The sequence below is a fragment of the Centroberyx affinis genome, unplaced genomic scaffold, assembly GCF_046629955.1.
Source record: "Centroberyx affinis isolate AG114_WGS23_722 - 3 ecotype Tasmania unplaced genomic scaffold, CSIRO-AGI_Caff_v1 ptg006264l_1, whole genome shotgun sequence".
NCBI classification, from domain to species: domain Eukaryota; kingdom Metazoa; phylum Chordata; class Actinopteri; order Beryciformes; family Berycidae; genus Centroberyx; species Centroberyx affinis.
In genome coordinates, this window is record NW_027283188.1 from 156,143 (window position 1) to 169,618 (window position 13,476).

Below are 13,476 nucleotides of genomic sequence, written 5' to 3' on the forward strand. Positions count from 1 at the left end.
AGATGATGCAAACACAAAATCTTTAAACTATAAAAATTCTAGGCCCATAACTTAAGTTGTATGCCAATATCAATTGGGAATAAATATATCATACATTATGAGATGAGGAACATATATAGAGCGTTGTACAGAGTAAGTGAAAAGGCCAAGTAAACTCACATTGAGTTGGCATACTGTATGAAACCAAAGGTTTATAATAAGCAGATTTTGAATGTCAGCCAAGTATTAGCTGAGTAAAAGTGATGTTTGCATCTAATAACAGTTGCGCTATAGCATGCCAGCCTACTGAATTGTAAGTTTTTCTCTCTCGCTATTAATATTGTAAATATGCAACTTCAATCAGCATGGAAAATTCCTATTGGTGCCCACCTATCATTTTTTAATGTGTGCATAGTCAAGACAGTCTTGCTATGAAATGCTTTGAGGATGATGGAAAGGAGTGTTTCTTAAGAGTCCCAGCATTCATTGCTGGTGTACAATTTACTTTAACTGAATTAAACCCTTGATTTTCATCCTTCCAACATCAGTCAGAAACAACTGTTTTTAATTACACTACTCTTGAACTATGCACCATGTGCTGAAGCATGATTTTCCTCTATCATATGTCTTGGCATCATGTAGTGGTTTGGCTCCATCCAGTTCCCAACATTTGAATTTCTTACTTCTACTTTACAGGACAACACTGCTGTATTTTTTTGCTGAGAACTTTCAAAGGTGCACACTGCCACCTAGTGTTATAACCCTGAACATGTTAGTACACAGTTAATATATGGTTGGTAGGCTGATACACATAACACAGACATCATTTTTCTCAGGAATCACTGCGTTTATTCTACATTTGGGTTCTTTAAAAAAAAAAAAAAAAGGGAAAATGATAAGCCAATCCCAGACAAAAATGGCTAAATAAATACAAGACTTTGCAATCTTTCAATAAGTGAAAGGCAATTTTCTTTTTTTCTTTTCTTTTCAGTATTCAACTTTGAATAGAGTAGCTTTCTTTTCAATAAGCTTCAACAACAATCTTGCTCCAAACAATGAAACCTTCACATTAAACCTTTGGACCGTGCTGAAACAAAGGCTCATTCTGGAACAGCATGTCAACAGGAACTAAAAACAATGAAGACAATCGGGTGTCATTTCTTTACACGATGAAACAGCTTTCTTTTGCAAATGTCACACGCATACTAAACATTGAGGGATCCATGCACTCAATCAGGACGCACTCTTGTTGCCATCTCCGTTCTGCATGATCCTGTGCTTTTTCTCCTCTGTCGGGGATTTGAAGACGTTGGCTCTGTAGAACTGCAGCTCTCGGATGCTCTCCGTGATGTCGTCCAAAGCTCTGGAGAGCAAAACCACAATACGATGCAAAGGTTTAACTTACGACCAGTTTCTGCAAGTGTTATCTGTACCTCTTGCATTATGCATTCAACTGCATAGTACTCACGCACCTTGAAGGCCAGTGCAGACTAATTTAATTAATGGACTTGCAGAAACAATGCACCATTCAGAGTTAGCTGATGTCTTTTGCTCACTGCTTTAATTAAGACTTGCCTGTGGGATGCTTTCTTCTGAGGCGTCATCTTATATTCCCCTGGAAACCACCGTCTGAAGGTGACACAAACACACATTGATCTCCGTTTGCATTAAATTAACTTGTCAAATCCGGTTACATTCAACTGCATGCCATATTGTATTCGAATCCATCTACTACATTGCTAAATTGGGACACGCTCCTCATTGAAATACAAAACAAAGTCGGCGATGCCGTATTAAAAATGTGCCTCTGACATGCAAATTGATGAATGGCGGAGAAGTTCATTAGTGGGGCTTGAGTAAATAATGAGGCATTAATGAGATGAACGAGGAAAGCACCCATTAGACAGGATAAATAGACTAGAAAATAAAAATCTAATTACAATAGATTGCATTTCATAGACCTGTTCCCATGTCATGGGGGTACCTCTGCAGCGCAGAGCGGTGCCCTGGCAAAGGGAGATTTGGAAAATATTCAAATGCTAATCCAGAGGGACTGATACAATCACACCTGAACAAGATAGAGCAGTCCTGAACACTGTAGAACAAGACCGTCATTACACAAGCAAGCGTCAAGAGGCGGAGAAAGTTCCCACAACTTTGTACACAAAGTGAAGTATGCAATCTCTCAGCCACTGACATTCACACAAAACTCGCCTGCAAAGCTCCTTGATGGTGCTGACGTCGATGATTCTGTAGTGGAGGTGGTACATGAACTGTGGCATGTACTTGTCCAGGAACTTCTTGTCGGCGTGCACCGAGTTACCTGTAGGAAGAGGCATCGGCAGACATGACTGTAGGAGGTCAATCAGTCACGTTATTGGCAAACACCACCAGCATGATGTTGCCGTTGATGCTGAAAAGCAACTAGTCTAAGCATGTGTTGACATGTATGTGGGACATGGGATGTGCTCTAAATAAAAAGGTAAACACAGCAGAGAGCAACTCACCAGCAAGGGGACATTGTCCGGGCGGGGTGTACTGCCTGATGAAAGAGAGGAACTCGTACTCGGCCTGCTGCAGGCTGATTTTACTGTCCCTTACTGCCTGGGTCAGCCCTGACTGAGAGACAACAATTAACAACTCTTATTAGTCAGCTGTTCCACTTGCTCTGTATTTCTGCAACCAATATTTTGCTGATGTGACAGCGACCATCCATTGTTCATTTATGGTTTGCAATCAATAATTGGTATCAAATAGGGTTTAAAGATGTGTAACAACATTTTAGTCACTAGTAAACAAAAGTTGCCACTAGTGGGCATTAATATACAAATGTATGCAGCAAGGTGCTCCAAAATCTAATGAGATCATCTACTCTATAAGGGGAATCTATGGTGTAAGGATGAAGTTTATATCGTGTATTGTTCTTGAATTATTGTGTTCATAAGAATGTGTCTACACATAGACAGACACACAGACAGACAACATGACAACATAATGTCCTGCATACCATGTATCATGGTGGTGGGACATACAAAGCAGCATGCCTGGATCAGTCCACATAAGTATGCAATTAAAAAATTAAGTGAAAGAAGTCATATACAAAAATCCTCATCAAAGCTATCTTGTAATCTTGTAATAAATGTCACTTCAAAACACATTTGTAATGTAAATGTAAACATAGCTTCTGTACCCTGGAGCATAAAATGACAGAACACCCTTTTTGTAATTGTATTTACAGTGAATTGTTCTGGATGAATGGGTAAACGTTTTTAATGACAGAATCAGCTAGTGTGTGATCCCTCGTCTTCATGTGAATTAATTATTAGTATGCATGTAAACATAGTCAGTGTCGTGAAAAAAAGACAGCTTACCTTGCCATGATGCTCTTTACACCAGTCTGACATCCCATCCAGCAGCTCATCTGATTGATTGATTATCAAATTGGGCCCCTGCCGTCGGAAAACAGATGAGTTTAGCCCACAAGACAAATGGATAACAAAAGACAGTGCAATCGCATAGATTTTTATATTACCTCAGCCAGGATATTGAGCTCAGAGTCTGTGATAATGCAAGCCATTTCAATGATTTGGTCCTTCTCAATGTCCAGGCCTGTCATCTAAAAAAACAAAAAAGCCAAAGATGGGTTCACAAGAATAGACTGTTTTTTGTATTTATTTTCTCCAAATAAGCAGGCCTATGTATATCAAATGTGGTGTTTTATGTCATTTTGGTATATTATGGCACGGAAGCAGCCATTTTAACCTTCAGCAACATGTCTTCCCATGGAATTTTAAAAAGGACTTATGTGACACAAAAGCACTTATGAGGTGAAAATTGTTCATTTTGTTATTTTTATTTGAAATATCATTGCTTATATGCAGGTATATCTGTGTTGGTGACATCAGAGTTTGGGAAATAAAATCAAAGAAATCAGGGTCCATCATCAAACCCAGAGTTTCCAAGTAGTATTTACCACTCAAAAGATGACGTGAACGGCATTTTCTAGTTGGAATTGCTCTTATCTACGGTCTTTCCCATATGATATGAAGGCAGCATATGTCTTAGGGTCATCCAACAGGCATGTAAACATGACTTTCAGATAAGGTCCCATGTTGTTGGGGTAGCACTCGCATATTGCTGGAGCTTAATTTTAAATTCCATGACAGGAAGAGCAGCCAATGAGGCTTGTGGGTTAGGAGTTAGATTTTGAGGCTGCTGTCAACGCTTATGGAGAAGCTTAGCTCATAACGTGATATTTTGACAGTTGAATTGCACTGAAATAAGTGCTGCTGCTTGGTTGGGGACCAAATGTGTGATGTGTTTACCAGTGGGCGTTACAGATGTCAAATAGGTTACATTGCAAGTTATACTGTATAGGATGTATTTGTTTGCAGATGAGTAAATCAACGTTAGATGATTAGCCAGAAGATTTTGGCATGGAGTTTCATGTGACGTTTCCTCGCGTACAAAGTGTGTGCATGTACGGTATGTGTGTGTCATTTTGTACTAGCACTTCCTCGTTTACTCCTGGGAACTACAGGTAATGTGATATCAAAAAGCAAAACTATTTGAGCAGGCAAAGTTAAGGTTATAGAGCTGTCTTCAAACCCAGACACGGAAGACAGTTTCTGTGGTTGGTTAAATTAGGTAACGTAAGCTAGCAAACGTTAAATAGCGCTTCGCTAGCTTTTGGTCTCCAGTGTCAAGCCAGCCAGAATAAAGGACAACACCTCCGGTTTTTATTTTCAAAATAAAACCCCAAGTGACGAACATCGTCTTTGTCATATAAATATTGTCAGACTTTACATTACAGGTACAATTCTACTCACTGAGTACTTAGATACGTTTTGTTGTTTTGTAAACATCAACAAATTATTATTGTTTATACGAAGAGTGGTGCATTTTACGCTTTTAATTTTACGGCAAAACCGCATAACCGCCTCATTTTGGCTATTGCTGGCTAGCTTGACGCAGCTGTGACTAACTACACACTACATACAAACTGCTGTTTAACTTGCCTCCAGGTCCACCCACACCATCCTCTGGGACATCGCAGGGTCTGATCTGCCGCTGGATGACATGCTGCTGTTTATGGATACCGGAGTGTTGAAAACCGAAAGCAGTCTCGACGTAACGTTAAGGTCTGCTCCCAGTACAGCCACGGAGTTGCTGTTCACACGGTAAAACGACGTACTTCTCTGTAAAAATGTATTTCTACCAAGTGAATGGTACGTTCCCGCGCTGAACCGGACGACGGGCCGCGTCCTTCTGCAAAGAAACTTCAAAGTAGTGAGAGCCCATGCCGAAGCCCGCTCGCACACCGGCATCCTGGGCCGACTTCCGCTATGAACTGTCGTAAAAACAATGCGTCACCATTACAGGGCATGAATACAGTTAGCTAATTTAAGAGGCTGTGCTTTATATCGTGATTTTAGATCTAAAATCACGACTTGAAGCATTGTAAGCAAAAAGAGAACGCACATGTTCAATAAATATTTCATTTTAATAAATAGTAATGAAATAATTCCCGGTACTTTGCCCTCTGTGCTGCACTTGTTCATTTGCAAATCTTTTTTTCTGCAGGTAGGCCTACTATGACTGGTAGAAGGTCTTTTCTTGGTCTTTGACAAGTTTGACCATGAGGCTAATAGTGGACTCCTGCACTAATCTGTCCGGTTTTAAAGGGGAGCAGCTGGGTTCAGCTGGTTGGTTCAACTCAACCCAGTACAGATGGAGATTTCTCTTAGGTCTTTAGTGGTCCATACATTTTGACCCCAACCAATGAACCAATGAAGCTCAGTGAGTAAAGCATGGCAATAACACTGCTGAGGTTAAGGGTTCAACTCCCACTGGGACCATCCATGCTGAAAATACATGCGCTCACTGTATTGTATGAAAAAACAACAACAGCATGTGATTGGCACTGATGTCCAGTTGGCCCTGGATAAATGTGCCAAAGGTCTCGATGAGGCTGCTGTGGGGCAGCACAGCCGAGGAGGAGGGAGACTGGTATCCACGGCAACGCCTGGTACTCTCCTCAGGGCCTCCAGAGTCACAGCACTCCTCTGGACTGGACAAGGAGAGGAGAGGAGAGGAGAGGAGGATGGAGGAGCGATGATCAGAATAAAGAAGAGAACAAGAGGAGAGGAAGATAGAGTGGGGTTGATTGGAATAAAGAGGAGAAGAACAGAGTTAGATAAAAGAATGGATTAATGAGCAAGAAGAGAAAAGGGGAGAGCAAAAGAGAAGACTAATGATGCTGAATCTAAACCAATAATAATGAATATAATTTGTAGTCGTGGTAGTACTAGCAGCAGTAGTAGTAGTAGTAGTAGTAGTAGTAGTAGTAGTAGTAGAGTAATAGTAAGTTATGTTATTCAATTCACAGTCCTCTGTTTTGACCTTTAATAACAGCGCCCCCATCTGTCCAATTGGGGTAGTATTTGTTGGGAGGCATTTGCCCACCACCTATAGTTTAGTGACTGTGCAAATCTACTTTGAGTTATAAGCCATTATGTGGAAGCTACCAAATGCACCCTGGCCACACCCACATGTGCCAATCACAACCAAACTAGTATTTTGACTAATTCATGACTCTAAATCATGTGCAACAAATTTAGTGAAATTCTGCAGACATGGTTCAGTGCCTCTACTCTAATCATGATAATAATAGTATGGAAAAATAGAAGTCAGAAGGGGGTCTCGGTCCAAGCTTCCTTTCTTGTGGAGAGAGTAAATTGCAGCCAAGAAATATATTGATCTTAAACATGTATATTCCTTCAGCAATCCCATACACTGCTGATTTGAGTATACTTGAAATTGTTTAGTACTACCAGAAAACAATATATTATACAGTTTTCTTGGTTTGATTGAGTAGACATTTGAGAAATGCTACCAAGAAATCAGTCCAGTAATAATGCTGTATGACAGGAATGATGGTAACACTAAAACCGTGGTGAAAAACAAACAACATTCTAATGCTGGACACACATCAGTATTTGATCAGTATGGTTTAAATGTCGTATGCAGATATTTTTTCCCCCAGTGCATGAACAGTATGAATTAAGTTAGACGTTATTCATTATTCTTATTCAGCACCACAAAAACAGCCCGGTTTTTAAAGTTGAACTTGGATGTGCTGCTTGGAGGATTAGATGTATTCAGACAGGATCAGCCGTCCCATTAGCCTCTGACTGTTGGTACAACACAGTTTCTGAACTGCTGAGCGGGACGTTTCGACTGTCGAGATTGAGGCTTAGCTTTCGAGATTGAGGATGAGGTTGGAAATTATTGGGTGAGATGCTGTGAGCTCAGTGTAAGCCTAAGCAGAGGTCCAGTGTCAGGGTCACATGAAGTGTGTAGGGGAGTAAGGTCGTGATCAGTGTGGAGAGTAGGTGTGGGGGGAGTCGGCCAAAATCCACTGGTGATTCTTCTGGAGGAGTCCACTTCATAACCCCATTGATATTCCCACTCGAACCAACCATAATATTCAAGCAAGGCTTCTACATTGGCACTAGCAGAAGTTATTGTTACATCACATCCTGTCTATTCGTAAATTAAAGTCACAAGGAAATTTGTTGGAATTTTCATTTACACCAACTGGTACACAATGAAGTAATCACTAAAAATATGTCATTTTAATTAAAAGAAATGGGATTTTGATATAAAAATCAGAGAAAATAAACACATTTTTTGCCCTTTATTGCTAAATAGCTAAGTACCTTATGATATGGAAAACTACCTAACAAGGTGAAAAAGCCATTTTTCAATTTATTGTGACTTTAACTGAAGACCCAAACAACAAGAGCAAATTGGGTTTTTACATTTATATGGATGTTGGCAAGGAAACATTAAATTGCCAAATGCTGGTATGACACTCTCTCCTACATAAAAGAAAGAATGGCACAAATCAGGTGAACATGACTTGACATTCTTGCCATAAGTTGCACAATAATGATGTGTGGAGCTGAATTTTCCCTCAAAACAGGTTTTCTGCCCATTCCAGACATATCCTAGTGCAGGGAAGGGGGGTGTTGTCAGTAGTTATTTAGATAGTGGGACAGTGTGTAAAGAGCGAATGGAAAAGCTGCTTGGTACACAATGGCAAAAGTAAGACATCATGATGAAATTTGTAATGTAGACCTACCCAAGTCTATACGGCAGTCAGGCAGCCAGCAGTAGTAAGCAATAGGCAGGCTAAGTCTAAATAGAGCAAGGTCACAGGTAATGCCCTCTTTAGAATAGACTACTGGCTAATATAGGGCTTGAACCACATCATGTAAAATCTCAGGTCAATGCAGGATTCCTGGATTACCCCGGATGAAATGTATCATTCTCAAAACTGAAATCAGTCTTGTCGAACCAGTGCGTTTAGTTTTACCTGTCCGGTTTTAATTCCCTCTGAATGTCTGGAATTGTATGAAAAATTGAAACCCAAATCTGTTGCGGTTTATTGACAGTCTGCCCTGTGGGGTTTTCACTGACCACATGCAAGTCAGCATTCCTAGTGCGTACGGGAAGCGTGACAGCATTCTGTCAGCCTCCCCCAGCGTCACCCCCCCCCTACTCCTCCTCCTCCTCCTCCCTCACTCCCACCATTTCAAGCCTCACAATATTAGAACAAGTCAACACATGCGGCAGTAAGTGTATTAACTGGGTTTGTCTACGGTGTAGCACAGCTGGCTCTCAGGATGTGTCTCTTCTTTTGTGTAACACACTGCAACTCATCATTTCATTTCAGAAGCATCTTACTGCAGAATTCTGTTTATTTCTCAGCCACAAATCTGTCTAGCGATGGCATTGGCTCGCTAGAATGTAAACAACAATTTCAAAATGTCATTACAAAGTGACAATAATATAATTTGGATGGAGAGCTTGTGCAATTGTGACGGTCAAGCGTCTCATTTGTGATTAGTACACGGTCAAGCGTCTCATTTGTGATAATACAAAGCTAAATTCAGTGAAGGTCCAATGCGGATCGATGGATGGGCATTGTGCTCCATAATGCAGCAAGGTCCGAGAATAGTTGGACACTAACACATTTTGAATGTTCTCGTGCCACACTCTTATTAAAGTAGATGTGATGTAATGCAGCAGAATAACATGGAGCTAATATCGTGATTCATTTTTCTGCTTCACGATATGTATTGTCACATTTCTGTATTGCGATATATTGAATTGCGATATATCGTCCCATCCCTACCTTAATGCTGGCAAGGAGCTTCCCCTCTGGGTCTCTTCCCATTCATGAACACACAAGCATCACACTGTAGATAGACGGCTGTGCTAAAAGTGCACCCTTGAATCTGATTAAATATACTATTTGTACTCAAGGAAGGAGTTTGACCAACTTTATACTTCTTGCAAGATTGTGGCTCACTGAGTCGGAGAAATCATGTTAATGGAGCAGCTTTGCAACAGACGGTCGGTTGTAACTCGTCTTTGAAGCGTGACGAGCGCGATGTGACAGCCGGGTTGGAGTGTTGCTACTCATGTCTGTGCTGCACCTTCAATGGGCCAGCAGGTAGGGGTTTATGCAACGACGAATTCCACATTATGCTGAGTTCAAGCAATTTCCTTCAGAGGCAGTCTCGCTGAATGCGATTTTGATCACGCTCGAAATGTCGCTGTTCACCCCGCATTTACATTTCACAGATAAACGCACGGATTCTCTTGACTCCCTTTCACCTTTTCAGCGACACCGCACATCGAGGACTACTTTTTCCTCTTCAACATGCCGAGTAAGACAAGCAGTACTGCCTTAGACAAGTAAAGCAGCATGACTGTGAATCTGCCTCAAGAGTCAAGTTTACAGACATGCTGCTTTACTTGTCTGTTAGTGCTGTATTTCTGAAGGACAGTTCCCTCTATCTGTCTACAGATGGTGCCAAAGCCTTTTCCATCATCTCAGTACCTTTGTCCACCAAAGATATGTTGGGAGGCATAAGCTCCTGCATCCTCTACTTCTCTGTGTTGATTTTTTCTAGTGTTTGTGAACATGTGGCATATACTCAGGCTTTTCATAGGTGACAAGCAACCAGTGCCATCTGCAAGCTCTTTGTCAGTAGGTTATTATGTGAGAAATGAATGCCCAACCGCAATGAAAAGCGCACAATCTTTTGACTAGTCCACTCTATAGGTATTCATCATCGATCGAGCATTTTCTCTCATTCTTCGACTGCACACGTCTTTGTCCTCTTTGTTTGTGCGCCGGCAGCTATGCGATGCACAAGAGCAAACGTTTGCGATGACAAGAACGAAGCGGAAGTCATTTCCGGCGCCAAAACACCGTTCGCTCACTTTGGGCCTTCTCATCCCGGTGGCAGAACGTTGCCTTTGCCGTTAAGTTGATTTGACGCGAGCAAGACGGAACATGAGAATCAGGGGAGAGGAAAGGCGATAAAACGAGACGGATCTGAGACAGCAAGACTAGACGCAAAGAAAAGGTTGCGCCGGGGATGTCAGGAGCGTTGATGCGTTGAATGTTTTTTTAGGGCGTGTTTTAATTTGAGATTCAGTCAGGAGCGCTCCTGGCATTCCGACAAAACCCCAGGTCACGCCATTAGAAGTGCAGATAGCGCCATCTCTGTGGGCCGTCTCCATTTGGCTCTAAGGCCTCTAATGCATCCCTCATGTTGCAGCATGGCAGACGACCTGTGTATCTTTTCCAGTTGTCGGGCAGCGCTATCATTGCCGCGCAAGAACATGCTTTCAATTTACACAGATCACTGCCCAGGGGTCTGCTAAAAAGTAATAACGCACGTCCTCGGAGAAGCACTGGGGGGTGAAATTGTGAAAGAGATTCAACTCCTCTACTTGCAGTACAAGCGCCACCCCACCCCACTCCAAAAATGGCCAAAATGGAAAACCTGAAGATGTACCAAACCTCAATGATGATGCGGGGCAATAGCATGAGGAAAACAAGGCTATAGTTATAGTATAGCAATGATATTCAATAATTATTCTTGAAGAAAGAAAAGAACAAGCGGTCTGTGCCCTCTCACTTTTGCTGCATTGTTTGCGGTTCTGTAATTAAAGCATACACTGGGCAGAGGTTGACATTGCAAGACCTTCCATTCAGCGAGCCATCAGCGGTACCTGTTGGATATAAATGAATATCAATTACAACTGAACACCAATTTGCCCTCAATAGGTTTTTTTTTACCTTGAGAGATATTGCAGCCAATTTCCCCCTCACAAGTCTATTTCTAGGCTTTAGAGAGTGAAGGACCACAGGATAACTACTACTACTACTACTACTACTACTACTACTACTACTACTACTACTACTACTACTACTACTACTACTACTACTACTACTACTACTACTACTACTAATAGTAATAATGCTCTTGCCAGGAGGTAAAACCCAACCACACCTAAGAGGCACCAGCCAGTTCCTTGTTCTTCAACCATGACATCTCTCCCTGAGTGCAAGTATAGCACTAAATGAATACAATCACCATGTAAAAGGGCTTCTTACGAGCCCTTCCTTCTCATAAAGTCAGCAGCCGTCCACCTCCCTGTCCCTCAGCTGCACTGACTGTGGGTGGTTGTTCTTCCCATTTGCTGCCAACAGTGGGCAGTAACCTCCTTTATAACCAGTCAGCGGGGCTCATAATTCAGAGAGGCAGAGTGAGGGGGAGAAAAAAAAGTGATGAAACAGAGAGTAACTCACCCCGAGCATTTACAGGGGAAAGTATGGGCTCTTCCTCTGATGCTCCTATCGATATTAGTGTTGGCATTTAACAGTAATGGCTTTCTCTCGTATGATGGGAGCAGACTGACAGCTGCGCAATTCAAATCCATGTCGGTGTGCGATGACACGCAAGCTCTTATCACTCAATATGCAGTAAATCAATGGAGGAACTAGGGATGTTTAAGATTACTGCTAGATGTGTGGAAATGAGACAGAGTGATATGTTTGTGCAATATGTTATCTATGCATTTGCTTGTTTGTTTGTTTATCCAGTTATTTATTTATCAGTATGCTTACCAATTTATTTGTTCATTTATTGGACTGTTTGTTTGTTTGTTTACTTATTGATTCAAAAGACTGGCCGCCGGCATTTGTTTTCTCTCATGGACATTGTTTAGTCTCGCCTCCGTTTATCCTCCACAGGTTGCGGTATTATTTTTCTTTTTCTTTTTCATTAACAGCAAACAACCTGAATGCCTCACCCTACAGGAGAAAAGACGCAAGCTAAATGTAACAGCCGAGATATAATAGAGGTTCAAATGAAAAGAGTAATGCATAATACAAAGCTAAGTTCAGTGAAGGTCCAATGCGGATCGATGGGTGGGCATTCTGCTAGCCTACATAATGCAGCAAGGTCCGAGAATAGTTGGACACTAACACATTTTGAATGTTCTCGTGCCACACTCTTATTAAAGTAGATGTGATGTAATGCAATGCAGATGAGGCTGAAATGCCAAAGCTCAGTTTTAATTTGGGCGCATTTTCAGCCATGCGAGATACAAATATTGGTATTTTTTTTTTGTAAGCTCTCAAAAATTCCTCTATAAATATGTAACCTAGGACTCAACATTTCCACGTTTGATGTGCTCACATGCATTTGAATGAATCTCTGTGAAGAGTTGATGCTAAATGACCCTGGTACAGTGCTGAGTAGCAATGATCGGCTAAATGCCCGCGGATACGCGAGAGCTTGAGTTATCAAAGCGGCGCGGCCCCTGCAGTAAACCTTAAAGATGAGCCTGGATGACTTTGGCAGCTGTTTCTACCTATTAATTTCCCCACAGAGCAATATAGGTAATGTGACGAGACCTTTAAACGGTCGAGTGGCCTTTCAATAATTGGTTTGTAAATCCATCTGTAAACTGCGGCGTTTCATCAACACAATACAGAGACCACATCAACAACAACAACAACAACAACAGCGGCGTAGAGACAACAACGCTGCCTTTCTTGTTCCTTTAAGTCATGAATGAGAGATTGAATGGACCTTTGGGTGGGGGGGGGGTGTGTGTGAATGATGTCATGTTAGTGGAGCAGCAGTAGAAGGCAGCATAGAGCCAGGCATTGCTGGAAATTGAGTCGCTACCAATTAATGAAAGGGTTAATAACGAGGCGCCTGAAGTGACGCTGCTAAATATAGATGCAGAACACAACACTGATACAGACTTGTTTGCCAGACTCAAAATTAATATTGTGAACGGCAAGGTTACAGCACTCGCAGACTTTCCAGTCGAGGAAAAATGTCTGGTTGTGGTGGGGAAAGAATTTTTTTTTTTTTTATATGGGGCTTTCAGAAGATGCTCTCATCCCATTTAAGGCTGGGGAGCTCCTAGTTGGTTGGTGCCACAGCATGACGTGAGACCATAGAGTGCGGGACAGGCTGTACATGGACTCGTTACTGTTGCAGGAGAGGCCCACGGGAGCGGTGTTGTCCGCGAGCTTAAGCATTTTGATGGGCGGGTTGCAGGAGGCACAGTCATTGGTTTACAGGGAGCAGAGGAAGGGATAGAGCGGCTATA

General features: G+C 41.8%; 1 protein-coding gene across 1 annotated transcript; it reads right to left on the reverse strand.

Moving 5' to 3' along the window:
- Nucleotides 1-993: 993 nt before the first annotated feature.
- smfn (small fragment nuclease) lies at nucleotides 994-5,328 on the reverse strand. The gene is made up of 7 exons (XM_071512416.1): nucleotides 4,998-5,328; nucleotides 3,512-3,595; nucleotides 3,351-3,428; nucleotides 2,487-2,598; nucleotides 2,194-2,302; nucleotides 1,555-1,608; nucleotides 994-1,342 (listed from the first exon to the last, which is right to left on the reverse strand). The coding sequence occupies exons 1-7, from the start codon at nucleotides 5,304-5,306 to the stop codon at nucleotides 1,213-1,215; spliced, it is 876 nt and encodes a 291-aa protein (XP_071368517.1). The 5' UTR covers nucleotides 5,307-5,328; the 3' UTR covers nucleotides 994-1,212.
- Nucleotides 5,329-13,476: the final 8,148 nt, after the last annotated feature.